Genomic DNA, 26,860 nt, shown 5'->3' with positions numbered 1-26,860 from the left:
GTCTGTACTTAATGGCCCAGGCATCATGACCAAATCTTAACCACAAATTGAGATGCTCCTTTGAACCAAGTGTTCATGAAAAATGGTCAAACCCTTTTTGCTTAGCACAAAAATCAAGTATCTGTACAAAAAAGGCCACCATTTGGCTGTTTTTCATGAGGTTGGTGTACAGAGCAAGGATATAGACAGAGAGATTTCAGGATGGCCAGTACCTCTCAACTGTGATTACTGAAGAAGTAATGGTGGTCTTTGGTAAGTCTCTGATTTTCTGCTTGGGATGGAAAAAAAATTGTGGGAAGCAATCATATACTCAACTAATAGTGTGGCCACTACCCCAGAAGGGTCCATGGAAGGCATTGTGGCACTCAAAGTCGCTGTTGATGCTCAACATCACCAAACTTCCTTCAAAGGTGCGCCTTGATAGTTTCTTTTTGTAAGTGGCAGTTTGATTTCCACCACATCTACCACCCACAGTGTCCTGATCCTGCTGAATAGATCTTTTACTTTCAAAATGGTTCTTCTGTCCTGGCCTCTTCTTCTCTGTTGTACTCCTCTTCTTCTCCTCTGTATAGGCCTCTTCTTCTGCCAAGCTCCTCCTCATATAACAATTCTTCTCCCCTTTCTTTATATAGGAGGAGATTGACATTGCCAAGAGACACCTTGCAACGCCCAACAACAACAACGGAAACAACAAGAAACCAAAGGAGGAGAGCGGCAGGAAGCTGAAGAGCAGTGGCAGCGGCATTCACAGCAGAGGAGAGAACGGAGCGGACACAACGATGGCGAATGGGCACGACGCAAAGGACAAGGGAAAGAACTACCACTATAGCAACACACCCGAGCGAGGAGTAAAGGGCATGCGGGACTCGGACGACCTCGACGCGGTCATTGAGTTGATCGAGGGACCCAAGACAGCGCGGGAGAAGGACCGCAAGGAAAGGGAGAGGTCAAGCTCAAAGCGGCGAAGAAGGAGAAGGAGAAGGAGAAGGAAAAAGAAAAGGAGGAAAACAAGGACTGGGTGGCCAAGGTCATGTCGCCCCTGCGCTGGCGAAGGAAAGACAAGGTGCGTGCAATTTTGTGGTAGAAAATTATAAACACACCCCCGGCAGTAACAACCTTAATCACCCACCACAGGAGAGCAGTCCGGCGGCCGGGCGGTCCGGGAGAAGCAAGAGCTCCGGCAGTTTGATGTCGTCTCTCTCGCTTCACGGGCGATCGATGTCCTCCTCAGTTCTCACTTCGCCCGTATTCACTCCGTCGGTCAGCAGCTCCTCACCACACAAGGGCTCGCCTGGCTCCACCAACCCACCCCAAGGCAGTCCCGGCCGGTACTTCGTGTTATGCCCCACCGGTGTGAGCCGCACGCACTCACTTTTCACGACGACACGACACGCACAGAACACATTCGTCGGCCTTCCTGTCCCTCTCAATTCCCTCATCAAACGTGCTTACCTTCTTCAACGAGAAGGGCGGCAGCCCGATGGCCAAGGGTCTTTCTGTCTCCGGTGGTGTGCGCACGCGAGAACCACGAGACCAGCTCAAGCACCGGTACCGCCACACGGGCTGCCAGTGCATTATCAGCCTGGATGGGCTCAACAAAGCCACTCAATTCAGCCTGCCACTCTACATCACCAGTGACTCAGATGGCCACATGTGGCTTACAATGCCCCTGATGTTGAGTGATACATCAGAGATGGTAAGAAAATTCATCAAGATCATCCACACAAACCTGGGCAACAGTGGGTGGAGGCCAACAATTGAGATCAACAAGGATGCATGTGAATGGGTGGCCATCACTGCTCTCAGCGTCAAATCTGTGCTGTGATTTCCATGTACTGCAGGCTCTGGCGCTGTGCAACAACTGACAGTTCTGTGCTGCAGGTGTGAATGTTCTGCAAGTTAGTTGTTATGGCCAGTACTGTCCATGCCCCACTGTGTATGGCTTGGAGTGGCCCAGTCCACAAGGCGGTCTGCACCTTCATCGCCTTCTACCCAGGGCTCGAAGGGTCCCATAGTTCATCCTTGAGGACCTGCAGCTTATCGGCCTCGCCCGCGGCGGTGGCTGCGCGGAGTTTATGGTCCATGTGGAACCTGACAGTACGCTCGCGCAGGCGGAACTGCTCAAGGAGCGCATTGATCCTCACAATGGCACCGCCCTCTTGCTTGGACCCTCTCCACACCCTTTGTTACGTAAAAAATAAATAGTCTAATGGCTAGCACACAACACCGCTCACAGCTCGTAGTCATCATCACCCTGGTCAGCCACTGAGAAGTTGATGGCGCGGCCGCTGTCGATCGTGTTGCTCCGTCGCCGCCAGGCCACGTAGAGCCCGGCCGCAATCACCGCCACCACCACAACCACCGCCACAGGGATCGCCACCGCCACGCCCACGATCAGTCCCGTGTTGTCGCTGCCGCCGCCGCCCACGCCGCCCGAGCCGTCGCGGTCGGCGCCCAGCAGCACGCCGAGCCCCAGGCTCGGGTCGTAGAACAACGACTCATTGAACGGCGGGAACTCAAACACCACCTCGTACTCTATCGTCGTCGTGTTGACGGCGACGGCGACGATGCGGTGGCGGATGTCAGCCGCAGCGCGGTCGACCAGGGCCACGTCGAAGAGCACCACAGCGGCCACGACGACGGTGGTCGACTCAGTCTTCTTGAAGAGCGGCACGTAGTAGGTGGTGAGCCCCGGGGCGGGCGTGTCGGCCCGGCTGGTGATCGGTTGGTCGGTCGAGGTCGACAGCTCCGACGTCGTGCCGTTGGCTGATGACGTCAGCAGCAGACCGGCCAGTCTGTAGCGCACCGTCGACCACTGCGTGGCGTGCGAGGGCGGCGACGAGCCGCCGCTGCCGCCGGTGTCGTCGACGGTGAAGTTGATGGACCACTTGACCGAGTTGGCCGGGATGACAAAGGAGACGCCGGCGAATCTGGCGTTGGCGTCGCGGTCGTAGAAGGTGAAGGACTGGTCGAAGCGCGTCGCGTTGTTGTCTCCAATCGAGGCCGAGTAGACGTAGGTCGCATCGGCCGAGCTCCCGTTCAACACCGTGCGGGCCAAATCTACGAACACGTCCCAATCAGTGTCACCGCACAGGGCCGCACACACACCCACGCGGGCGTACTAGAAAGCGAAGCGGCGGGCACAGAGACGTTGCCGAGCTGGAGGCCGCTGAACGTCGACACTACGTTGGCGGCATTCTTGGGGGCCGTCGAGTTGGTGCCTGCGCGCAGACCCAACGCCGACCCACACGTCGTCAGCATTTTGTCCACCGACACGACACACACGCAACACGCAACACGACACACGCAGCAGCCAACATGGCATTACCGAGAGGCACGGCGCCGGACATGTTGAAGGTGGCGATCGCGTCGTCGAAATTGGCCGTCATGTTGGTCACGCCCACCAACGCCGGCAGGCCGCTGGGCGACGACGACGGCAGGGAACTGGGCGTGGGAAATGGCGTCGGCGGGAGCGAGGGCCGGGGGCTGGGCGCGAGCGATGGCGTCACCAAGGTCGTCGGCGTCGGCGTCGACGTGGGCGACGGCCCCGGCGGTCCAGACGGCTCGGGGGACGCCGTCGGCGTCGGCGTCGTCGACAAGGTGGCTCCCGGCGCACTGGATCTTTGCGGGCTCGGGCTCATGCTTGCCGCGCAGCCGGCGAAGACCACCGGCGGCACGAGGCTTGCAGCCACGGGCGCGTAGCTGGGCGACAGTGCGTAGTTGCTGTAGATGGTGAGGGCCGACCCGGCGGGCGCGACGGTCCACGGCACGAAGAGCCACTGCGACGAGTCGAGTGCGGGTCCGGCGGTGGCCCCGATCACGATCCAGTAGGCGAAGGTGCTGCTCATGTAGAGGCCCTCCATGAGGTAGACGGCTTGGGTGCCCGAGTAGCTGATGCTCTGCGAGTAGGACTGGTTCCCGCTGGGCATGCCACTCGAGTCTTGCACCACCCTGACCTGCGTAGGATGATCTGCGTTGAAAATAAATTTTAAATTAGTATTACTGTTTTCGAATAATAAAGTGTTCTTAAAATAAATAAATAAAAAGAATAGTACACAAATTAAATGAAAGAGATAAATAAAAGAAAATTGCGTGCGGGGCTACGTACTGGTGTCGGTGAGGGTGTGGTTAAAGGTGATGGTGATGTTGTCGAGGGTGATGTAGCTGGTCTTGAGCTGAATCTTGAAGGCCACCACGCTCGCGTTGAGGCCGGCCACGCCTTGGGCCTCCCCGCCGCTTTGGTCGAGCAGCACGCCGCAGCTCTGGCTGGCCACTTTCGGAACCAAAAAGATGGCAATAGCCAAGAGAACGCACGCGGAGAAACATGAAGTGGATGCAGAGGACGCCATCCTCAGCCCTCTCCTTGACTCACAAAAAGAAGAGAGGGAGAAGAAGATAGGCAGTATGACGAAAGCGCAAGCACCTTTTATTGGACCCTAAAAAGGCACCAATAACATCGGGATCACGAATCCCATTGGCGCTTGCTTGGTGGCCAAACAAATTATCTGTCACCCACGGGTGTGTGGTGTGTTGTTGCCAACGACGTTGCAAGGCACGCACAGTACACATTTCTCGCATTTGGCGTGCAAACATAAAGTTTTACAACACGCAGCCCTTGAGGCGCCACAAGGGCATCAAATCTGTTGGTTGAGCAGAAACCATTCAGGACTGCTGCTTCTCCTGCGGGGCGGCGAAGTCGGCGAGGTGCTCCTCGCGCAGGCGGAAGCGGAAGGGCAGGTCCTTGGCGGGCGGGAGGATCCCAATGCCCAGCCGCGTCTCGTCCAACGGCGGCAGCTTGATCTCTCCCCTGGAGACCAGGCACACGCGCACACATCAGTTCGTGTGATGTGTGCGGTGTGTGCGGTGTGTGCGGTGTGTGCGTACTGTTCGTTAGGAACGAGCTCGAGGTCGAAGTAGTAGATCATGACAGCGACGAAGAGCTTGAGTTCGTTGCGTGCGAAGAAGCGGCCGGGGCACATGCCGGCGCCGCCGCCGAACGGCATGAGATGGTATCGCAGCTCGCGGCCCTTGTAGTAGAACTTCTTCTCCTTGGCGCGCTGCTGGAGGCGGGGATCGCCAGGAATGTTGAACGAGCCGGTCCGCTCCCGCTTCTTGAACATGAGGTGCTGCTCACGCGAGATCCGCGGCGACGCGAGCCCGGCGGTGCTGGTCGATGCTGACGTGGCAACGGGCTGGAAGGCCAGCGCCTCGGCGATGCGCACGGCCCCGGGCGGCAGGTCAGCGCCGGTGGTGTTGCTATCGTTGTCGACACCGGGCTGGCCCGACTGGTCGCTGCCGGCGGCGGCGGTGGGGGCGACGTCAACGGACAGCTGGGGCACGACGCCGAGGGACACGCTGCGGTCGCGCCTGTTGTTGGCGGCGATCTGCAGCAGCTGCTTGCTGCGACGCAGCCCGCTGCCCGCCTTGAAGGGAGGCAGGGCCGGCTTGGTCTCCTCCACTTCGCTCTTCTCTTCTTCGCTCTTTGCCTGCTCGCCGGCCGAAGAGAGACTCACGGGCTCGGAGCTAAAATCAATATTGTCGACCTGGATCAGCGGCAGTGATGGGCTGGTGGTCGTCGCAGTAGTGGCCGTGTGCTTGGGTCGCTTGGGCGAGGCCGCGGCCGGGCTGCTGCCGCTGTCGCTGTCGTTCCCCTCATCTTCGGCGTCGTACCTTCGCTGCATGCGCTGGGCGCGGCGCAGGAAGAGCGGACTGGCTAGATCGACCTCGCCGCTGCTGCTCAGCTGCTCCTGCAGCGTCGGCGCGCCGGGGAACCGCAGGCTCCGCTTGCTCGTCGGCGTCGTCAGCCGCTCCTCTTGCTCGTGCTCGTCGTTGTTGTCGCCGTTGCCGTCTTCTTTTTCCCTCTGCCGCAGCTTGTCGCCGAGCGTGAACTGCGGCTTCTTTGGGGGCGAGCTCGACTCCTCTTTGCCGGGCGCGCCGACCACTTCCGTTTCGCCCTCGCCGGCGGCGGCAGCGGTCGGTATCGGAGTTACGCCGCTCTCGCGGAGAATTAGCGAGAAGAGGCGACCGCTAGCGCGCAGGTCGCGCATGGTCTGCTCGCGGCTCTCCCTGAGGTCCTGGGGGTCGTCGACCGTGTCATCGACATTTAGATCGGCGTCGACAGCGGGTGCAGCGGCGGTTGTCGACGCGGAGGCGGCTGTCGTGGCCGCGCTGGTGTGGATCGTGCGCGACTCCCTGAGGTCGCGCTCGCGCCGGCGCGACTCGCGGAGCTGGCGGAGCTCGCGCTGCTTGAGGTGCAGCACGTCGGCGGACTCTACGCGCTCCATGTTGCCGGGCACCTTGGTCGAGGGGACGAACTTGAGGTGGGCGTAGTCGTCGTCGTCATCCTGGCACTCGTCGGCCAGGAAGCGGTCGAACTGGTAGACGTGCGGCTTGTCGTAGACCTCCGGATTGTTGTGGATAATGTATGGGTACCTGCGTTGGAGTTAGCGCTCGATCGAACACAACAAACAACGCAACACGGCACACACAAACACACACGACACCCACGACGCACGACACACGAAATGGCTCAAGAGCAGATGATAGACGTACATGGCGACCTTTTGGCCGTGCTTTACATGGAACTGGTCGCCGTTCTGCATCTTGAGGGTGAAGTCATTCATCACCTCGCGGACGATGATCGACGCCGACGACAGACGAAGTGCCTCGTTGATCGCGCTTTCGAGCTTAACCATGTCCTTCAGCTTGGCGAACGTCTGCGATAAAGAAAGAACGAAAGCGAACACGAACAGTCAAAACGCCGAACTGGCCGAATTGAGCCTGTGGAGGCCATAAAATGCAAGAGCGTAGAATGCACCTCGCGTCCAGTGTCTTTCTTGTTGAAGAGGGCAAAGACCTCCTCAGTGATCTCCTGCTTGGCTCGCTTGTCGCTGAGAATGTAGGCTAACGACCAAAAGGCGGCTGTTGACGTGTTTGGAATTTGTGAGAAAAAAAGATCAGTGCTTGACTCCACACAAGGCGCATGCGATGGGTGGGTAAGTACAGGGGAGAGTATTGCCGTGCGCTGCCCAGAATGTGGCGAACTGAAGCCGGGAGATTTGCTGTTGTTGTTGTTGTTGTGGAGAGACTGTGAGCCATCAACTCGACGAGATGCAAATCACAAAGTTTGAGAGCAAAGCGGATGCATGTGTACGTTGGGCGGAATCGACGTTTCTTCGGCCAAGTAGCGCTCGCGCTCCACCATCAACTTGCTGGCCGTCGGGTCCGTCCTGTATGTGCGCCGCATGTGTGTCGTGTGTCGTGTGTGTCGTGAGTGCCACCATCCATCAAAACGCGGCTAGGCGAGGGCGTACAGATGGACGAGCAGATCGTTCATGCGCTGACGCGCCTTGACGCTCTTGCGCAGAAGGATGTCAGGCACACCGATGGTGAAGGCCGGGAAGTTGTCATCGAAGGCGAAGAAGTCCTTGAAGCTCTGCTCCACGTCGAACGTATCTCCGAAGAATGCCCGCGTGCCTGTGCAAGGTGTGGTGAAGAGAATAAAAAGAGGAACCCAGTGAGTTGAAACGACGGTGGGCTTTGATGATTCGATTGGTCCATGATGTTGTTGGTGGCGCAAACACTGTTGATGGTCAATCGCACATTATACGGTAAATAGTTTCTCTTGCTGATCTAAATGGGGATCAGCGATCGGCTCAAAATTTAGGTCGTTGCAAGCCAAGAGCCAATCACAGCTCTTATGCTACTGCCGGCAGCCATGCCACGCAACACCAACCAAAAACGAAACCGGTTGCGTGGAGGGAAGGAATGCACGCCTCGCGAAAAGCTGGAGGAATTTGTGATGTGGGAAAGAAATGTGTGGTGAGGGGAGCGTGTACCCGCAACGTAGAGGACCTCCATGACGAACCGCCACATGTGGCCGTCCTGCCACTCGGTGCTGGTGTCGGCCCGAAGCAGCTGCGGCTGGGTCTTCTCCTTGACCGCGCGCTCGAGATGTTCGCGCATGCGAGCGGTGAGGGCCGGCAGCTCAACGCCCTGTAGATAGGTGATGAATTGCCTGTGCAGATAAAGAAAGAACGAAAACGATGGTGAGCACATAGGACCCAAAAGAACGAAGCTCTCCAGGAGAGCGAGATTCTAAAGAACGAAGAGTCCTGGGGAAAGAACGAAAAGCGAAAAAGACGCAAAGAACGAAAGCGACGGAGGGAGGAGGGAGGGGTTTCGCACTTGTGTACGGTCTCGTGGTTCTGCTTCTCGAACTCGTCCCAGGAGGCGCCAAAGCACTTGCACGCGAACTCCCTGACGATGGCGATGAAGGAGAGGTTCTTCTTCTCCTCGCGAAAGACGTTGGGAAACGAGAACGGGTCGAGCACGAACACGTAGTCCTGGCCCATCATCTTCAGCCGGAACGCGTCGCCGTAGGTCTTCTGGCACTGCTGCAGGTAGCCCTGGGAGTCGCGGCCAAAGGCCAACGCGTTGCCCACGAAGGGCACCCAGAAGGGCACTCGGGGCGGCTCCGGCGGCACGGCACCATCCTCCGTCGTTGTCGCAGTCGACGTCGTAGTTGAGGAATAAGAAGGAGTTTTTCGGAGGATGAAGATGGTGGAGAGAACGAGTACCGCCCCCAACAGGGCGAGGTACAAGAACATCTCTTGGCCCTTCTCGCTTTGCCTTCTTCTTGTCGCTCTCTTGGTGGATTGAAATAAAATGATCTGGCCTGTTGTCTAAATATCCGAAGAAAATGGAGAGCTAATAATAATTATAATACAATACTAAATCTGTGCGGGTGGGAGCTGTTTTGGTGTGTGGCGATAAGTTATCCTCTTTGCTGCTACAACGTTCTCTGTTCTCTATGCTTCTTTACGGTGGCTGCGTTTTGTCGCTTGTGTTCTTGCCGCGTTCGTTGCAACCCACCAGCGGGCGTACGGTAGAGCTTATGCAGCGCTTGGCGGTTATTCTGAGCTCCGCACGCGCACACACCGATTGCGTGTCAGAACAACAAGGGACCCTACACAATTTTGCACTGCGTACGGTGAGGGTCCCCCATCGAAGCAGGCAGGTCTGCGTCATCCTCCCGCCGGGCGAAGGCCTTGAAGCAGAGGCGGGCTCATTTATTGTTTTTAGTTGTATTTATTTGTAATCGTGCGGGGAAGAGAGATAGAGCCGTTGGGGATAATTACTGCTTGTTCATTTCGCTCTCATCCGCCAATTGGCCTAATTGTTCTACTGTTGCAAAGTCACCGGTTGCCCAATCGGTGATCTGATTTAGATCAAGTCTCGATGAGTTTTCAACTCGACGACAACTGCAAACGAGCACAATTTGTGCGCACTTCTGGTTCGAGGAATTCTTGCGGCTGGCAAGAAAAGAAGTGGGAAAAGGCATCTTGATCATCACCATCACATCGAAGAGAATGTCGGCTACTGGACCACCGTCGTCATCGATGAACGAGGGCTACGTGCCGCCGCACATGCGCAAGGGCGGCAAGCAGGGTGGCGGTCCGCCCCCGGGCGCTGGCGGAGGTGCTCGCCCACCGGTGCCGTGGCGCCTGCGGCCCGGAGCGAAGTTCTTGACTGCGGGCCTGCTGGCGTTGGGCGTGGGCTGGACCTTCTTCTACACCATGCGCTCGGTCTCGCAGGACGACTTTGCCGACATCGACGACAGCGGCAACAAGATCAGGGAGCGCCCTCGCGTGTAGCGGGTAGCTATATAACATCGCATCTCAGGATCGCGACCTCACAAGAGCAACGTATTACGCAGTGCCATCCTTGTACATCAATCCTTGATCGCTCTGATTTCTCCATAAATCTCAACAAGTTACACCTCTCATCTAACAAAATGGAAATAATGGCGATTTTTGACGCGATGGTCGCGTAAGTCTGCTTTGATGCAGTTGAACCGCTGCACGAGTGGCCAAGAAACGTGAACAGCTGTGGGGTGTACGGGTGGCTCCACCCTCTGAGGCCATTGGCCGCGGCTATTTTTGAGGTTCGACCGAAGAGAGATCGCCCAAAGCTTGCAACATTTCCAGGAAGTGGACTACAATGGGGATTGGATCTGCTGGTTGCTTCTCTCGGTCCAGCTCACTTTGATGGAACACGCCACCAGTATAAAAGCTTGAGGCGCTCGGCCCTTCAATCTCATCTCTCAGCTTCTTCTGTTCACACGCCAACAGAACCTTCACCTTACCATTCAAGCAACTATCACCACATGGCCTCCTCGATCACCCTAGGCCTGGTCGTCACCCTCATGACGGTAAGCTTGGCACTGGCCACGTTCGAGCCGGCAATGCAAGGCGAGTGCCCCAAGACCATGAGCCCAGAGGCGCTGCAGGCCGCCCGCCTGGCGGCCACCGAAGCCTACGTGACGCGGCTCAACTACGATCTCGACCACTACTCGCGCGTGTGCGACCGCTACTACACCGATGACGCGCGCTTCGTCCTGCGCGGCATTGGCTCGTTCGACCCGCTCCAGGTGGCCAAGGAGTACGGCTTCGTGCTGTTCAACATCTCGCGCGACATGTTCCAGGGCAAGCTCGCGGCCACGCTCGACCGCCCGACCATCGCCTGGTCCGGAGGCCCGGCCAACAACACCGTCACCTTCTGGCAGACGGCCACGGTCGAGCTCGGCCCCGTGTACGGCTCGACGCCGCCCAAGTTCCAGTTCGCCAGCGGCGGCATCCGCAACCTCGAGAGCCTCATCTTTGCGCCGTGCTCGGACCGCATCGCCGTCGACATCGTCGTGAGCGACCGCGCCATCATGCCCATCTACACGGCGCACAACGAGATCGACGTCGTCTCGCTCTGCCGCAACATCATGACGCGCTGCACGGGCCGGCTCCAGCAGTATCAGTCCATGGCCCAGTGCGTGGCCTTCATGCAGACTCTGGACGCGCGCCAGGCCGCGCGGCCCGAGGCCGCCTGCCCCTACCGCCTCACCTCCAACTCGACCACGTGTCGCAGCTTCCACTCGACCAACGCCCTGGTCGACCCCGCCGTCCACTGCCCGCACGTCGCTGTCGACAGCGCCATGTGCCGCGACACCTGCCTGCCGGCCTGCGCCGACTGCCCGCCGCACGCGCACTGCACGGCCACCTACGCCAACGCCACCGCCGAGACCGCCGACTACGCCTGCGCCTGCGACGATGGCTTCGTCGCGATCGCGTCGTCGGTCAATGGTGCCACTGAGTGCCGCCCGCGGACCTGCGCCAGCGATGACCAGTGCCATGCACCGTTCGGGCTGTGCGACGCCGCGACCGGGCGGTGCGGCTGCCAGCCAACCTTCGTATGGGACTCGACCACCGGCTCCTGCGTGTGCCCGGCCGACTACGAGCTCACCTGGGACGTGCCGCGTGCCAACCCGTCGGGCCTCGGCGGCCCCGCGTGCCGGCCTCCCGGCGGCTGCCTGGCGCGCGAGCACTGCACTGCGCAGGAGTGGAACCAAGCGCAGTGCGCCGCGACGACGCCGGCCAACACGGTGAGCCCGTGGCTCGCCTGTCAGTGCAACCCGGGCTTCGTCGGCGGCTGGACCAGCGCGTGCGAGTGCCCGCACGGCCCCGAGCGCGCGCTGTGGTCGTCGCGGGTCGAGGGCGAGGTGTGCCTCGCACCGGGCCAGTGCACCGACGACTGGCACTGCGAGGGCGCCAGCACCACCGGCAAGGCCAAGTGCGAGCTCCCGCCCGGCAGCATCACGGGCAAGTGCGCTTGATGGTTAGCCTACCACCTTGATCATGCGCACCACTTGTAAATAAAAGGGGAAAAAAGAGAGACATGCAGTTTCCTCCTTGCACACCAGAAATTTAGTTCCTTTCATACAGCGTACAAGTCGCACAAGCATGAAGTCACGCTTTGCTCTCGGCCTTCTTCTTTTGGTACCTCTGCCTGCCCTCCCGGTTGAACTCGGAGCGTTTTCTCTAACCAATTAGTGAAGGCCGCCCTCTGCCTTGCCGAGGCCCGCACGGTCCGTGATGGTACCCTCCCCCCTTTCTTCTTTTTACCCCAAAGCACAAGATGAACACAATAATAGTAATTCACAATAATCTTGCATGTGGTGCAGCCATCGATGCGCAGGGTTGCGGCACGGAGGTGGTCTCCGGCCTCAGCAGGCAGCTCGTGCGCCAGCTCAACTGCCTTCGTAGCGGCCTCTTCACCGTAAGCCCCCCTCTTCCTCTTCGTCCCCAGATCGCCAATTAAATTGCCACTTTTCATTTCGAAGCTTTTCTCGTCGACGCTCGCTGACGATTGGGTCCGTGCTCTCTCCTCGACTAAACACGTGCAGGACCTGAACTCGCTGTCGCGCGTTTCGCTGTCCACCGCCGCGGCCGCCGTGCCCTACCTGCAGACCTCGGCCGCGTCCGCTCTCCAGCGTGCCGTCAACCAGAGGGGTGCGTTGACCTTGGTTCTCGGACCTAAAGACCATTCAGATATCTGGGTTCAGGACTGACGCGTTAGTGCGCCTCGGACTTAAAATGTGAATAGGAGTTACGATGACCATCAACAGCGCGCTCAGGACTCTGCCCCAGCAGCTCATGCTCTACACCTGGATGCTGAGGAAGCAGTGCCGCATCACCGCCGCCGCTCAGCCCGGTATTCTCTCGTGTGTCGTGCGTGTGCGGTGTGTGCGGTGTGTGCGGTGTGTGCGGTGTGTGCGGTGTGTGCGGTGTGTGCGGTGTGTGCGGTGTGTGCCGTGTTGCACGGCCAGCGACTTACACGAAGGCGTGCGCACCACCAGGCAAGAGCAACCACAACGGTGGTCTGGCTGTCGACATTCAGGACGCCAACTCGTGGAAGACGGCCATGACCAACAACGGCTGGACTAAGCTCGGCGACTGGGACCCCATGCACTACGACTACAACGGTTCGTAGGCCCTGGCCGTGGACATTAAGGTGGACGTGGACATTAAGGTGGATGAGGACGTGGAAGTGGAAGTGGACGAGGGTTTGGCGTTTGTCTTCCTGGTCTATGCACGTGCGACGCACATGTTCGGGGAGCCAGTCACTCACGTGACTTGTGTGGCTAGGTGGTACGGACGTGCGTCAGCTGTCGGTGTTGGCCTTCCAGAAGCTGTGGAACCTGAACAACCCCAACAACAAGCTCACCGAGGACGGCGCTTACGGGTCCAAGACCGAGAACGCCATTCTCTCGTACACAGCGCCTCCCACTCATGACCGAGCACTGGACCGGTGGCGGGCAGTACACTTATCGTACCCTTCTCTCTCTCTCTCTTCTCCACCAGGTCGCCGGTGTCCGGCTTCGCCAAGACCAACTGCTAATCATCCCAGCACAGTGCGCGACCCGGGCTTGAGTTGGCGGCTCTCTGCGTAACGCAAAACTCTGTCTGTGTGCTCGTCGATCTGCTTCTCTTTTTGCACCACTGTACTCTAGCAATACACTTTTATCTGTTTTGTGTCACCCCTGTGCGACTCCTCCTTCTCTAATCTTTGCGGTCCTTGCACGATCGCGCCGCTATGAAATTTCATGAACACAAACTCTCGTGCTGCTTGGGTCAAAAACTAAAAGATGAAATGGACGACCAGCACAAGAAGAGGGGCGACGCTCCTTTGCTTTGGGGTTCTTCTTCTTGTCCACTTGGCTGCCGCCGCTGAAGGTACACTCATGACCTTGCCTCTTCTTCTGCTCTGGTTTGGAGTGCACTCATTGCAGCGAGCCTCTTCAGTGGCGGGTCAGTGGCGGCTGCTTGCGCCCACCGAGAGCACCACCACGGCCGGTGGCCGAGAGGCGCCACTGCCCTCGGCCCGCTGCAACCAGTGCTCGGTCTACGTGCCCTCAGCTGACCGAGTTCGTCTTCCCCCTCTCCCATCTTCGCTTTCGTTCTTTCTAACCCCCCCCCTCTCTTCCCCTCTTTCTTCTCTCTTTCAGTTGTACGTGTTCGGCGGCAACGAGGGCGTTTGGGAGTTTCTTCCGTTGAACGACCTCTGGGCCTTCGACCTAGGTACCACCTTGGCCGCCCCACGTTCCCCCCTGCCCTGGAGGCTCACATATGCATGTGTTGTGTCTCAACCGGGCCAGCAAGCGCACGCTGGGCTCAACTCGCTCCCGAGAACACGGACCTGCCCGGCCTGCTGCCCACCAAGCGTTTCAGGTACGCATTCGCTTTCGCTCTTTCTTCTCTTTCGCTCTTTTATTCACGCGTGCCACCGGCGAAATATGGCCAGGCATGCGTGCGTGTACGACGAGGCGACCCACAGCATTCTCGTCTTCGGCGGTATGACCCAAGACGACCCCATCAACGCCGCTACCGTCCTCAACGACCTCTGGAAGTACGACATCGGTAAGCCACCTCACCCTCGGGCCGGTGTGTTTCGTTCACAACACAAGCCAGCCAAGCCTGTGCGTGTGGGCTCACCACTCCATCGGGCAGCGGCCAATTCGTGGAACGAGATCAAGCCCGAGGGCCAGGTGCCACCGCCGCGCTACTACCACGTCGCTGCGCTCCAGGTTCGTGGCCGTGTCCACGCACGCTCTCTTTTCCTGCGCGGCGGCTGACCAGTGGTGTACAGCCACAGAAACAAAAGGAGGGGGAGGGCAACGTGATGGTCGTGTTTGGCGGCATCGATGAAGCCAAGCGCCTCAACGATCTGTGGAAATACGACATTGGTACCCGCGTGTTGGTTTCACTTCTGCGTGCGCGTGCGCTTCACTCATCGACGGCTATGGAACAGCGACCAATAAGTGGCAGCTGGCCAAGCCCTCGGGCTCACGCTTCACGCCTCCTCCGCTGTCCAATCCCGCTGCCGTACGGCCACCCCCCCCCATCGACACGGGCGCATCGAATCGTGTCCAATTGCTCACAGTCGTCGCGTTGCATGATTGCTCGTGTGCGGTGGTTGTAGAGAGCAACCGACGACGGCGAGTACCTGTACACCTTCGGCGGCCAGCGCTGGTGGGGCTATCAGGGCATCATCAATTCTGTACTTCCTGAGTGTGAGTCGTGTGTCGTGTGCGCGTGCGCGTGTTCATGCGTACGTGTGTGTGTGTATCTGATGCGGCTCATTGCTCAATTCTGTATCGCGCAGGTATTCAAGTGCCACCTGCCTACGAACACGTGGTCGGAGGTGTCCACCAAGGGGACGCCGCCGGATCCTATGATTGGCGCCTCGGCGGTCATCCTTCACGGCGGGCAGTCGGTGCTCGTTTTCGGCGGATACGACGTCGACGGGTTCTACGTCAACGACCTCCACCTCCTCAACCTTGGTACCACCTCGTCTGCCTGTGTCGCGTGTGTCGTGCGTGTTGTGTGTGTCGTCTGACATTCAGTTCTTCAAAAGCGACGAGCACGTGGCTGGAGGTCAAGGTCGAAGGCCAATCGGTGCCTGGCAAGCGCTACGCGCACTCGGCGATGCTCAAGCTTGCCTCCGCCGACCAGTCCATGCTGGTCTTTGGCGGCTACAGCGACTTCGTGGGCAATGCCCACAACTACAACGACCTCTGGCAGCTCTCAATCGCCACCAGCTTAGCTGGTCTGTAATTTTATTTGTTTATTTATTCTATCTGCTTGTTTTAATATTTATATTATATTATTTATTTGAGTTGTTTGGACTCAGTCAGTGGGGTGGGCGGTCTCGGTGGGAATGGGCAGTTCGTTGGGGCGGGGCGGGCGGACGTTGCCCACGAAGCGTGGCTCGCAGGCACCGCAGGCGGTGAAGTTGGCGCGGGCGACGGTCAGGGTGAGGCCGTGGTTGGCGCCCGAGGGCTGCTCGGGGTCGTCTTCGCCCTCATCCTCCCAGAAGCACACCGGGCAGATGTCCCAGCCGCCCCGCGCCGGCAGCGTCAGGTACTTGCAGCAGGGGCACGCCACCACCATCTTGACCTTGTCCAGTTTTATTATTTTATTTAAAAAATGTGTTTGCTTTTATTAATTATTCTTCTTAAAAATGAAACACAAAAAATCACTCGGTGGGGCGAGTGGGGGGCATCTCATCGTGGCGCGGCGGCCGTACATAGGCCGCTCGGTCCGGCATGGAGGCTCCGAAGGCGGCGTAGTTGGCGCGGGCGTCGGTGAGGCTGAGCGAGCCGTTGGGTCCGCCGCGCACCACATTGGCGTCGTGGTCGCCCTGCCCGTCGTCCTCCCAGTAGCACACCGGGCAGAGGCAGAAGCCGCCGCTGTCCTCCAGCGTGAAGTACCCGCAGCACGGGCACGCGAACATTTGCCGCTGCGTCTGCTCCGCCATTTGTTGTGTGCAGGCGGAGTGGTGTGTGTCGTGTCGTGTCGTGCGTTGTTATGAAGATGGAGGCAAGTGTTTCGGGGCGGGGAAGTTAGTGTGGTGTCGACGAATAAAGCTCGTTGGCGGTTGTTTTATCTGGTGAGGTCCAATCAAAGCGTGGTGGCGATGTAGTGGAGGTCACTGTCGACCCTCTTCTCCGTCGCGGTGGTGGCCGACAGGCCGTGGTCGACGTCATCACCGCCCGAGGCGTCGCTGTCTCGGTAGTCATCGTACGATCCGTGGCCACCACCGTCGTCGCTGCCTTCGCCGCCGCCGCCGCCGCCTGGGGAGGAGGGCGACACTGGGGATCGCGAGCCCTCGTCACCGCCGGTGGCCGAGTGGCGCCCGTGAGAAGACGTGGGTGAGTTGTTGGCGCCCTGTCGCCTGTCCTGGCGCATCTTGGCCTTGCGCTTCTTGTTGGCCTTCTTCCGCTGCTCCTTGCTGATCTCCAGCACCGTCTTCGCCTCCAGGTGCGGGAAGTGACACTCCGGCCCGCGCGGACAGAAACCCTACAAAAGAAAAACAAAGAAACAAAAAAAAATGAATGCCACATCTAAAATATAAAAAGAATACTTCTTCTAAAAAAGGATAAAAAACGAATAAAATCAACTTAATTCAAACCGCACACGCGTGTGCGGTGGGGTACCTTTTTGGCGTAGTCGAAGCAGTACTTGACGTTCTTGACCCGCTTGAGCTGCTCGGCGATCTGTCGGTACTGCTGGCCGCCGGGGCCGCCCCCGGCCAACGCCGCGGGCGAGTACGCCGCCTGCTGGCCGCCGCCGGGGCCGCCGGGGGCCGAGGCGGGCGGGAACGTGTGCGGGACCTGGTCGGACAGCTCGCGCGGCCAGATCAGCCGCACGTAGGGCACCGTGCGCTCGTCTGTGGCGCCCGACGAAGCGTGCGACGTGTGGAGGTCGTAGCCCGCCGATCCTCCCTTTTGGGGCGTCGTAGATGCTGTAACGCACGACACGCACGACACATACGACGCGCACGACGCGCACGACACACGATGAACACAACCGCACACGCGGCCATGTGTAGGGGGAGAGAGGGCGTACGATCGACGGCCTTGAGGATGACGACGGCGCGATCTTCGACCTTGTGGGTGAGCAGGTACTGTCCGGGCGCGAGCGTGCGCAACTTCTGCAGCACCACCAGCAGAGCCTTTGCGGCAATGGCCGGCCTGTGTGCCCGCATCAGAACACACATCACCGCACACACGACCGCACACGCACAACCGCACACGAGGGACGCGTACACGAAAGTGGTGCCGGGCGGGAGGAGCTTCTGGATGTCGCGTCGTTCGGTGCAGAGCAGGCGGGAGGAGAACACGTTCCAGCGAGCGACGAGGATGATCGGGTCGTAGGGCCGGATGTAGTGGTGCGTCCACTGCCGCGCGGTCTCGCTCGCCGTCGTCTCCTCCCACTGATCCCCAAAGTACTCCAGCTTCACCTTCGTCCCTACAAACTTTTGGCCCTGCGCACGCAACACGACACACACGACACACACACAATCAACGGACGAGGCAACACGACGCGATGATGGTGGTGTGTTGTGTGCGGTACGGCGGGCGTCTTGGTGTAGCCGTGGAGTTTGCAGCGGATGAGGAGACGCAGGTCGCCAAAGGTCCACAGGTGGTAGATGAGGTTGCCGTCGGCGAGCGACGGGAAGCTGCGCCCCATCCACTCCTCGCCCGCCTTGCCCAGCGCTTGGCACCGCCGCTTCTCCCTCTCTTCTCTTTGCCTGCGCCGCACACGCACCACCGCACACGCACACGCGTGTCAGCAACGCGGAGATGGTGGAGCGCGAGAGAGTGCGAAGGTTGTCGCACCTCTCTTCGTTCTTTCGGTCCTCATCAAGCTTGGCCTTGCGTTCGGCTTCGAGCTGTTCGGCCTCGCGCTTCTCCTTCTCCCTCCGCTCGCGCTCCTCCTCCTCCTCATCCTCGCCGCCGCCCTCCTCTTCGTCGATCTCCAACTCCTCCGCTTTCTCGCCTCCGCTTTCCTCCGCTTCCTCGCCTTCTTTCGTGTCCACTTGCGCTGGCGCTGGCGGCGGCTTTGGCTGCGCACACGACGCACGACACGACACGACACACACAGATTAGGTCGCTTGGCAATGCGGTGAGTGCGGGAACACGGCCTGGTGGGTACCGGCTGCGGCTGCTGGGGCTGGTCCTTGGCCGCCGGCGGGGCGCGAACGGGCAGGGGCAGGGAGATGGAGGTCTCCGGGGCGAGGCACAGGCCCAAGTGCTCGTAGGCGGTCTTGTAGTAGATCTCGTTCTTCTCTCGCAGCGTCAGCTTCTTCTTGAGCAGCGGCTTGTCGATGATCACCACCTTCTTACCGCCTGCTACCGCATTCAAGTCAACATCGTGTGTCGTGCGTGTCATGTGTGTGTCATGTGTGTGTCGTGTGTGTCGTGTGTGTCGTGTGTGTGCGTGGTGCGTGCCTGTGGTGTCGTCTTGAATGACGGAGACTGGGATCTCCCAGGACTCGCTGTACATGTTGAACAGTGCCGACACGCTCCTGTACCGGGCACGCGTGAGTGTCGTGTCGTGTCGTGCGTTGCGTGCATACTCCACATTCCAAGGGCTTGAAGCCTAGTCATGCATACGCACCCGGAGGACAGGACCACTTCGATGCCCGGGTCGGTTTCGCGCGCGAGACACCGCACGTAGGGGTCTTCGCTCACCGCCGGCATCGTCTGCTTGTGCCATCGCTTCTTGGGCGCCGTCTGGGGCTGGAAGACCGGCAGATCGGGCGCGATTTCCGACTCGTAGTCAGGCGGGGGATCGAAGCGCAACACACGGCCCTGAGAAACAGAACATTAGCATCGCACACGCACACACCGCACGCACCGCACAATTGATGAGGGACGCACGATTTGAAAGAGCGGCGAATGGTGTTTGAGGAGCGGGTCGTCGTTGGCGAGCTCCACTTTGTTGAGGTCCACCGTGTCCTGTCGAGCATGTGCGGAATGCTTAGACGCGCCCATTTTTCGAAACACAACCACAAGCCGAGGAGTGGACGTACGTGCGGCTGATAGAAGCGCGGATACTGCTTCACCCGCGTCCTCTTCTGTGCCAGGAATTGCTACGTTGGATATAGTGTGTGTCGTGTGTGTCGTGTGTGTCGTGTGTGTCGTGTCGTGTCGTGTCGTGTCGTGTCGTGTCGTGTCGTGTCGTGTCGTGTCGTGTCGTGTCGTGTCGTGTCGTGTCGTGTCGTGTCGTGTCGTGTCGTGTCGTGTCGTGTCGTGTCGTGATGAGTCATTGTCCTGAATCGACCAAATACGGATGAGCCCGTGTACCTCGACTTGCGCTTTGATCGCCGGATTGTACTTAAGAAACACGTTGTTCTCCCTGGCCTGCGATGGTGCACAGCCACGGTTGCTTAGCAGCAGCTTCTTCATCGCCACAGGGACCTCGTTGTGAGGAGGCTGGCGCCCACAGCCGGTACCTTTTGTCTCTGCGCGTTGTCGTACTCCTGCTGTTCGAGGAACACCCTGTGCCGCATTTCGAGGTACTTACTCAGACTCGCCTCGTCCAGCGGTGGTCCCTGCACATGCCCATTCACAGCGAGACAAGATGTTGACCCTCATTGCACACGACACGACACGACACACGCGACACGCACGACACGCACGGCGCGCACGCAGCGTACCTGTTGCTGTTGGTGTTGCACGAATCGTCGCTCGAGGTCGAGGAAGAGGCGGTGCTCCTGCTGCGTGAGGGACGACGTGCGAGGGAGGTTGGGACTCGGGGGCGCGGCCAGGGTCGGCGCCGCCGGACCCGACTTCTTGAGTAGCACCGGGGCCGCGACGACGGACGGCGTCGACGCGGGCGTGGGTGAAGTCGAGGTCGAGCCGCCGCCGCCGCCGCCGCCGCCAGCGCCGGAAGACGAAGGGATGGGCGTGATGCTGGATTGGATCATGTCGATGAGGTCGATGATCTCCGTGCCTCGGCGCTTCTTGGCCGGCGGCTACGAAGGTAAAAGGTGAAGGTGAAGATGAAGAGAAGTCGGTCAATCAGGGCTCTTGATACAGCATTGAAGGCAGACCACGACGCACCTGAGGAGCTGCGGGCTTGACGCTCGACTCTGCATAGCTGTCGCTGGTTGCTCGCTTCGTTCGCTATTCAAGAGCGAACAACACACAACACGACACACACGACACACGACACACAGCACATGAGCCACGCATTGTACAACAAGACAGCGGTGGTGTATAGGGTGGGTGTCAAGTGTACGTCGAGAGGGACAGAGCGAGAGAGTGAAGCTGCTGATGGCGAGGGTGCAGCATCCTTGCTTCTGCTGGCGGCGGCAGAAGTAGTACTGGCGAGCGGGCGTGGTGAAGGGGCGAACGTGGGCTCCTTGCGTCCGCCAAAGACCGAGAATCGAGCGTAAAAGTCTTCATCTATCATGCAGGCGCCAACGCCCCTGCGAGAATTGATGAGAGATTAAATTTGCAGTGTTAATGGCGATTAATCTTCTGGCGCATTGGCAACAGGTACCCGCTGGCTTCACGCTCGTTGAGAGCTTTGTCTTCATCTTCGGAATCAAACTCCATCCCCGCCTTCTCCATCGATCGAGATTAAAAAGAACGGAAAAGTTGAGTACACTTGGATTTTATTTATTATTTATTAGTTTTTGAGTCGAGCTGCAAGAAGGTGAGTGATCTCAGCCATCTCCGCGTTGACGAGGTCGCACTCGTTGGCGGTGAAGTGCCACAGGAAATCGCTGTGCGAAACGATCAAGATTTGTTGTTGCATCCCTCCACTACTCGCGGACACAAGAGCAGTCGCTTCATCCATCACAACTCGCCAAAGTGCATGCACTCGTTCTCTCACTTGCTCTGGGCTCTCGCGCCAGCTCCTCTTCTCTTCTTCCTCTCCAACCTCTGTGCGTAGCGGCCATATTTCCTCGCCATCCATGAAGTCGCACACGTCCAGCCGCACCTCCCTCGCCAGATGGTCCATCTTCACTCTTGGGTTTGCCCCGTCCTTTGGCAGCTCTCCCGCTGCTGCGTCATCAGCATCGCCAATCGTAAATCCTGATTCGTAGAGGGTGCGTCGTGCTCGGCGAAGAGGCGACACGATGGCGAGATGGAAGTGGAGCCCCCCGAGCGCCTTCGCCTGCGCCTCGCCCTGGGGGCTGAGGTCGCAGTCCCTCGTGTCCACCGCGCCCTCGCTCGCATTGAACTCGGACTCAGCATGCCGAAGCACAAACAGACGAGGCACCATCTCGCTTACGTAAATAAATAAAACAAATAAATAAAAGAAAGATAAATAGAAATAATATCCGACTTTATCGCCGTTGTTCGCCGAGAGGAGCGACCGCTTGCATTGAAACTACGACGCAGCAAAGAGATGAAGGCGGCACTGATGGAGACGAACGAGGCAGTTGTGGTGCGCGTATTTCACGGGACGGTGGTGCATTCGCTCGCTCTTGATCAGCTCGACGTGGTGCCGCGTGCCTGGCTCGGCGTTGATGCCACCGGCCGCATCGCCTTCCTGCAGGATGGTAGCCTCGACCGTCCGGCCCTCATCCTCAAGTACGCCCCAACCCTGATAAATTCTAATTTTAATTCATAATGAAAGCTTCTAAGATTAATGAAATAAATAAAATCAATCTCAGGCACAAGCTTAGCGAGGCCGTCGAATTCGTAGAGTTGCCCCGACGAGGTTTCATCGTGCCAGGTACGTAATTATTTATTTATTACAATTATTAATTTGCAGTATTTTATTTATTTATATTTATGTGATTGTCACCAGTAACATAAAAATAAACAACAAATAATTATTCGACAGGCATGGTGGACACCCACGCCCACGCGCCGCAGTTCGTGAACGCCGGCAACGGACTCGACATGCCGCTGCTCGAGTGGCTCGAGACCTACACCTTCCCCGCCGAGACCCGCTTCAAGGACGCCGACTATGCCAAGAAGAGTACGTGCGTGTGCGGTGATGTGTGCGTGTGCGTGTTTTGTGCCTTTTGCAAACTGGAGAGCTTGATGTGTGCATGCGTGCGTGCTGTGTTCTCATTCATGCCTCCTCGTGTGATGGACGCAGTTTACACGGCGGTGGTGCGTCGCTCGCTCGGACTGGGCACCACAACCATCAGCTACTTTGGCACCATCCACGCGCCCGCCAACAAAGTCCTCGCCGGTACAAACTCGTGTCTTGTGTTGTGTGTCGTGTGCGCCGTGTGTCGTGTCGTGCCTATCGTATTGTGTGCGCCGTGTGTCGTGCGTTGATGCTGATGAATGCTGACTGGGCCAAACGTCGCGCAGAGGCGGCGGCCAAGTACGGGCAGCGGGCGTTCGTGGGCAAGGTGTGCATGGACCGCAACTCGCCGGCGCACTACGTCGAGACCACGGCCGACTCGCTGCGCGACACGGCGCACTTTTGCGAGGAGGTGCTGGCCATGGGCGACCCGCTCATCACCCCCATCCTCACCCCCAGGTACCTACCGCGCACAACACACGCACACACGCACACGCACACACCGCGTGACACGACACACGCGACACGCGCAGGTTCACGCCGACGTGCACGATGGAGTTGATGACGGGCCTCAGCGAGATCGCGCGGAAGCACGACCTCCCCATTCAGACCCACGTCTCCGAGAGCAAGGCTGAAGTCGCCTGGGTATGCGCCACGCACCATCGCACTCGCGCCACACAACGCAGCCGCGCGCGTGGGCCTAAAGGCAGTGTTTGTGGGGGCGGCGGCGATCAGGTGAAAGAGCTTCATCCCGACCAGCCTACCTACACCCATACCTACCACCAAGCCGGCTTGCTCACCAAGAAGACCGTCCTCGCCCACGCCGTACGCTGCCTGCCCCCGCGAGTCGTTCACTTTACTCTACACAACACGACACTCATGACGCACGGCACGACGCGACGCGACGCGACGCGACGCGACACGACACGCACCCGCGCAGGTCCATTTGACGGAGCCGGAGGAGGACCTTGTGTTGGCGCAGCAGGCGGGCATTTCGCACTGCCCCAACTCCAATTTTTCGCTGCTGAGCGGGATGTGCCCCGTGCGACGCTTCCTCAACAAGGGCATCAAGGTCGGCCTCGGCACCGACGTCTCTGGCGGTACAGTTTCCTCGCCTTTTCTTTTTTTTTCTCTTTCCCCCCTGTGCGTGTGCGGTGGCGCATGTGTCGTGTGCAGTGAGCTGAAGTGCCCATGATGTGTTTAGGTTTTTGCCCCAACATGCTTGACGCGTTCCGTTTGGCCATCATTGCTTCCAAGGTTTGTAGACTGCCGCGATCACGCACGCACGCACGCACGCACGCACGCACGCACGCACGCACGCACGCACGCACGCAACCATAGTGACTGAAGGGTTGATGATCAGATGGTGCACACCGAGCACACCGAGCTCGCGCCGCTGAACGTGGCTGAGGGCTTCTACCTGTTGACCCTCGGCGGCGCGCGGGTGCTCGACATCGACGACAAGGTGGGCAACTTCCTCGTCGGCAAGGTACTGCAGCTACCCCTCTGTGTGCTGGGCCTGGTACTCGACCTGCTGAGTTGACACAACGTCTGCGGCGGCGGCGGCGCGCAGGAGCTGGACGCGCTGGTGGTGGCCCCTTTCGCAGAGGGCTCGCCAATCGACGAGTTCGACGCGGAAGATGTGAGCAGCAGCGGCGGTGATGACGAGGCGGCCATCAAGCGCACGCTGGAGAAGTGGCTCTTCCTGGGCGATGACCGCAACCTGGCCCAGGTCTACGTGTGTGGCCGCCCCGTACTCCCCTTCGCCCTTTGATTGTTATGAGCTACATGCCAGCCAGCATGAGCACAACATACTATTGTCTGTTCATGTTCCACCAGAAACGTTCTACCCTCACTTCCAGGTGTGAGGTTGCAACTGTTTCTTGTTTTTCTGGTCTTTTGATTCAACCAAAGTGGTGCGGTTGCCCACCCTCACTGTTTTACAACAACACAAGATGGAAGAGGGTGACGCGTCAGCTGTGGTTCGCGTGTTTTGTGGTACGGTGGTGCATGCACTCGCCCTTGACAAGCTCAGCGTAGTGCCGCGCGCCTGGCTTGGCGTAGACGCTGCGGGCCGCATCGCCTTCCTCCACTCGCCCCAGCAAGACGGCGAAGCAGACCGCCCCACCCTCATCCACAAGTATTTCCTCCCCCCTTTTGTATTTATATAAATTGAAAAAATAAATCAATTATGAAACATTATATTGTAATTTATTTAATTTATATTCTTTTTACGGGGCAGATACGGCCTGAGCGATGCTGTCGAGTTCGTGGAGCTGCCCCGGCGAGGTTTCCTGGTGCCGGGCATGGTGGACACGCACTACCACGCGCCGCAGTTCGTGAACGCCGGCAACGGGCTCGACATGCCGCTGCTCGAGTGGCTCGAGACCTACACCTTCCCCGCCGAGACCCGCTTCAAGGACGTCGACTATGCCGCACGAGGTGCGCAGGTCTTGCGTTGCCGTGTGGCATGCGTGCTGACTGCGTGTGCGTGTGCGTTGTGTGCGTGTGCGTGCTGCACGTGCGTGCAGTGTATCCGGCGGTGGTGCGGCGTGGGCTGCAACTGGGCACCACAACCGTGGCCTACTACGGAACCATCCATGCTCCTGCCACCAAACTGCTCGCCGGTACGCCGCGCGCACACGGCATGACACACGCTACACTCCGCACGACACACGCATTACCGCACACGACGCACGACACGACGCACGACGCACGACACGACACACGACGCTTAGACTTGGCGCGCAGAGACGGCGGCCAGGTACGGGCAGCGGGCGTTCGTGGGCAAGGTGTGCATGGACCGCAACTCGCCGGCGCACTACGTCGAGACCACGGCCGACTCGCTGCGCGACACGGCGCACTTTTGCGAGGAGGTGCTGGCCATGGGCGACCCGCTCATCACCCCCATCCTCACCCCCAGGTACCTACCGCTCTTCTGCGCGTGTGCGTGTGCGTGTGCGGTGGCTGATCCCCCATTACACAACGCACGGCACGCGCAGGTTTGCGCCGTCGTGCACGATGGAGTTGATGAAGGGACTGGGCGAGATCGCGCGGAAGCACGACCTCCCCATCCAGACCCACGTCTCCGAGAGCAAGCCCGACACCGATTGGGTACCTTACCTGCATGCATTAGACGCCCACGTTTGACATTCCAACAAGAAATTAGATATCTAAATATTGATATATATCTATCTATCATTATATTAGGTGCTCGAGCTGCACCCGGACCAGCCGACCTATACCCACGTCTACCAGGAAGCCGGGCTGCTCACCAACAAGACCGTCCTCGCACACGCCGTAGGTGTCTCGTGCGTGTGCGGTGTTGCGTGCGCGGTCGTGTTGCGTGTGCGGTCGTGTTGCGTGTGCGGCGATGCGGGTTGAGTGACGACACGCGTGTGCGCACAGATCCTTCTGTCGGAGGCTGAGGAGGACCTGCTGGTGAACCACGGGGCCGGCGTGGCCCACTGCCCGAGCTCCAACTTCTACGTGCTGAGCGGCGTCTGCGCCGTGCGGCGCCTCCTCAACAAGGGCATCAAAGTCGGCCTCGGCTCCGACATCTCCGGCGGTACAGCCCATTGCTTATTATTATTATTATTTATAATTATTTATAATTAGTATTGCGTTGGTTGGTTGCAGCTTAACATGTGCATGGTGGTGTTCAGGGCCGTGCCCCAACTTGCTCGATGCGTTCCGGCTGGCGATCATCGCCTCCAAGGTACCTTGTGCGGGTAAATTTGGGCCGTAGGTGGCACGACCATGCACTCAACCAATGTGACCACACACCACACACACACACACACACACGCACACCACACACACGACACGCCACGCACACAAACCCTCGCCACGCACACTCACACACACACACACCACACACCACACACACACCACTGCACACGGCACGACACAGATCGTGCACGCCAAGCGGCCGGAGCTTGCGCCGTTGAGCGTGGCGGAGGCGTTTTATCTGCTCACACTGGGCGGCGCGCAAGTGCTCAGCATCGACCACAAGGTGGGCAACTTTGCCGTGGGCAAGGTATGCACAACACGACACACGCCGCACACGCCGCACACGCCGCACACACCGCACACGCTGCGTGCGCACGCGCGTGCACTCACAGAGCACACGCACAATAGGAGCTGGACGCGCTCGTGGTGGCCCCGTTCTGTCCCGGTTCGCCCATCGATGAGTTTGACGCTGACAGCGACAACGGCGACGATGACGAGGCGGCCATCAGGCGCACGCTGGAGAAGTGGCTCTTCCTGGGCGATGACCGCAACCTGGCCCAGGTCTACGTGCGCGGCCGCCCCGTACTCCCCTTCTCCCGCAATTAAAACGCCAGTAGTGCAAGTTTGTAGGGGCTTTCTTTATGCGTTTGTCGCCGGTGTGGTGGTCGGCTGGTGGTAGTTGGCGAAGGCGGACCACGGCACGGTGGCGACCCGAGGGCAGTGCCTGATGGGGCTGAAGCTGAGCTTCCAGTTGGCCGCGCTCTCGTACCACTGCTGGACCCGACTCGTGCCTGGCGTGCCTTCGGTGTCGTAGCTGGGCGTCGTGTAGGGCGCGTAGATGCCCGGGCGGTGGTCCGTGTGCCGGCCCACCAACCGGCCGAACTCGTTGTGCTGTGCTTCGAGCTCGCAGTACTGGGCGTCGGTCAGGGCGTGTAGGGCGTAGGTCGGCTCGT

General features: G+C 59.2%; 11 protein-coding genes across 11 annotated transcripts; 7 read left to right on the top strand and 4 right to left on the bottom strand.

The window, feature by feature from the left end:
* Nucleotides 1-779: 779 nt before the first annotated feature.
* ACA1_174830 (uncharacterized protein) lies at nucleotides 780-1,683 on the top strand (the record flags this gene model as incomplete). The annotated part of the gene is made up of 5 exons (XM_004356668.1): nucleotides 780-892; nucleotides 916-1,063; nucleotides 1,135-1,328; nucleotides 1,399-1,548; nucleotides 1,644-1,683. 5 exons carry the CDS (start codon nucleotides 780-782, stop codon nucleotides 1,681-1,683), a joined length of 645 nt encoding a protein of 214 aa, XP_004356721.1.
* Nucleotides 1,684-2,230: 547 nt separating this feature from the next.
* ACA1_174820 (uncharacterized protein) lies at nucleotides 2,231-4,349 on the bottom strand (the record flags this gene model as incomplete). The annotated part of the gene is made up of 5 exons (XM_004356667.1): nucleotides 2,231-3,060; nucleotides 3,123-3,221; nucleotides 3,329-3,444; nucleotides 3,535-3,970; nucleotides 4,109-4,349. 5 exons carry the CDS (start codon nucleotides 4,347-4,349, stop codon nucleotides 2,231-2,233), a joined length of 1,722 nt encoding a protein of 573 aa, XP_004356720.1.
* A 313-nt stretch (nucleotides 4,350-4,662) lies between these two features.
* On the bottom strand, nucleotides 4,663-8,609 carry ACA1_174810 (cytochrome p450 superfamily protein; the record flags this gene model as incomplete). The annotated part of the gene is made up of 9 exons (XM_004356666.1): nucleotides 4,663-4,807; nucleotides 4,885-6,432; nucleotides 6,553-6,716; nucleotides 6,818-6,903; nucleotides 7,004-7,061; nucleotides 7,154-7,229; nucleotides 7,314-7,476; nucleotides 7,839-8,017; nucleotides 8,188-8,609. The coding sequence occupies 9 exons, from the start codon at nucleotides 8,607-8,609 to the stop codon at nucleotides 4,663-4,665; spliced, it is 2,841 nt and encodes a 946-aa protein (XP_004356719.1).
* A 762-nt stretch (nucleotides 8,610-9,371) lies between these two features.
* Nucleotides 9,372-9,656, top strand: ACA1_174800 (uncharacterized protein; the record flags this gene model as incomplete). Its single annotated transcript, XM_004356665.1, has 2 exons — nucleotides 9,372-9,456; nucleotides 9,481-9,656. The coding sequence occupies 2 exons, from the start codon at nucleotides 9,372-9,374 to the stop codon at nucleotides 9,654-9,656; spliced, it is 261 nt and encodes an 86-aa protein (XP_004356718.1).
* A 512-nt stretch (nucleotides 9,657-10,168) lies between these two features.
* ACA1_174790 (zinc finger protein) lies at nucleotides 10,169-11,665 on the top strand (the record flags this gene model as incomplete). The annotated part of the gene is made up of 1 exon (XM_004356664.1): nucleotides 10,169-11,665. The coding sequence occupies one exon, from the start codon at nucleotides 10,169-10,171 to the stop codon at nucleotides 11,663-11,665; it is 1,497 nt and encodes a 498-aa protein (XP_004356717.1).
* Nucleotides 11,666-11,792: 127 nt separating this feature from the next.
* On the top strand, nucleotides 11,793-13,230 carry ACA1_174780 (chitinaselike domain containing protein; the record flags this gene model as incomplete). Its single annotated transcript, XM_004356663.1, has 7 exons — nucleotides 11,793-11,828; nucleotides 12,028-12,108; nucleotides 12,236-12,341; nucleotides 12,436-12,543; nucleotides 12,689-12,814; nucleotides 12,978-13,101; nucleotides 13,194-13,230. The coding sequence occupies 7 exons, from the start codon at nucleotides 11,793-11,795 to the stop codon at nucleotides 13,228-13,230; spliced, it is 618 nt and encodes a 205-aa protein (XP_004356716.1).
* A 252-nt stretch (nucleotides 13,231-13,482) lies between these two features.
* ACA1_174770 (leucinezipper-like transcriptional regulator 1 (LZTR-1), putative) lies at nucleotides 13,483-15,787 on the top strand (the record flags this gene model as incomplete). Its single annotated transcript, XM_004356662.1, is given in 13 exon segments — nucleotides 13,483-13,528; nucleotides 13,635-13,756; nucleotides 13,838-13,910; nucleotides 13,988-14,060; nucleotides 14,134-14,249; nucleotides 14,340-14,416; nucleotides 14,479-14,575; nucleotides 14,641-14,714; nucleotides 14,812-14,889; nucleotides 14,995-15,172; nucleotides 15,247-15,438; nucleotides 15,527-15,752; nucleotides 15,766-15,787. 13 exon segments carry the CDS (start codon nucleotides 13,483-13,485, stop codon nucleotides 15,785-15,787), a joined length of 1,374 nt encoding a protein of 457 aa, XP_004356715.1.
* An 80-nt stretch (nucleotides 15,788-15,867) lies between these two features.
* Nucleotides 15,868-16,149, bottom strand: ACA1_174760 (Hydrolase; the record flags this gene model as incomplete). The annotated part of the gene is made up of 1 exon (XM_004356661.1): nucleotides 15,868-16,149. One exon carries the CDS (start codon nucleotides 16,147-16,149, stop codon nucleotides 15,868-15,870), a length of 282 nt encoding a protein of 93 aa, XP_004356714.1.
* Nucleotides 16,150-16,292: 143 nt separating this feature from the next.
* ACA1_174750 (zinc finger domain containing protein) lies at nucleotides 16,293-20,740 on the bottom strand (the record flags this gene model as incomplete). The annotated part of the gene is made up of 17 exons (XM_004356660.1): nucleotides 16,293-16,691; nucleotides 16,829-17,136; nucleotides 17,241-17,365; nucleotides 17,441-17,658; nucleotides 17,748-17,925; nucleotides 18,014-18,240; nucleotides 18,330-18,512; nucleotides 18,654-18,702; nucleotides 18,795-18,988; nucleotides 19,058-19,135; nucleotides 19,210-19,269; nucleotides 19,484-19,612; nucleotides 19,633-19,731; nucleotides 19,837-20,154; nucleotides 20,243-20,305; nucleotides 20,421-20,610; nucleotides 20,685-20,740. The coding sequence occupies 17 exons, from the start codon at nucleotides 20,738-20,740 to the stop codon at nucleotides 16,293-16,295; spliced, it is 2,874 nt and encodes a 957-aa protein (XP_004356713.1).
* A 799-nt stretch (nucleotides 20,741-21,539) lies between these two features.
* On the top strand, nucleotides 21,540-23,949 carry ACA1_174740 (guanine deaminase; the record flags this gene model as incomplete). Its single annotated transcript, XM_004356659.1, has 11 exons — nucleotides 21,540-21,724; nucleotides 21,808-21,869; nucleotides 21,981-22,118; nucleotides 22,242-22,337; nucleotides 22,463-22,634; nucleotides 22,709-22,820; nucleotides 22,911-23,000; nucleotides 23,116-23,275; nucleotides 23,380-23,432; nucleotides 23,539-23,664; nucleotides 23,749-23,949. 11 exons carry the CDS (start codon nucleotides 21,540-21,542, stop codon nucleotides 23,947-23,949), a joined length of 1,395 nt encoding a protein of 464 aa, XP_004356712.1.
* Nucleotides 23,950-24,130: 181 nt separating this feature from the next.
* Nucleotides 24,131-26,721, top strand: ACA1_174730 (guanine deaminase; the record flags this gene model as incomplete). Its single annotated transcript, XM_004356658.1, has 11 exons — nucleotides 24,131-24,315; nucleotides 24,418-24,617; nucleotides 24,707-24,802; nucleotides 24,927-25,098; nucleotides 25,178-25,289; nucleotides 25,386-25,460; nucleotides 25,584-25,743; nucleotides 25,841-25,893; nucleotides 26,089-26,214; nucleotides 26,316-26,489; nucleotides 26,587-26,721. The coding sequence occupies 11 exons, from the start codon at nucleotides 24,131-24,133 to the stop codon at nucleotides 26,719-26,721; spliced, it is 1,488 nt and encodes a 495-aa protein (XP_004356711.1).
* Nucleotides 26,722-26,860: the final 139 nt, after the last annotated feature.

Source organism: Acanthamoeba castellanii (assembly GCF_000313135.1).
Source record: "Acanthamoeba castellanii str. Neff unplaced genomic scaffold scf7180000084741, whole genome shotgun sequence".
Taxonomy (NCBI): domain Eukaryota; phylum Discosea; order Longamoebia; family Acanthamoebidae; genus Acanthamoeba; species Acanthamoeba castellanii.
The sequence above is the reverse complement of the archived record's forward strand: the minus strand, read 5'-3'. Positions and strand labels throughout refer to the sequence as shown.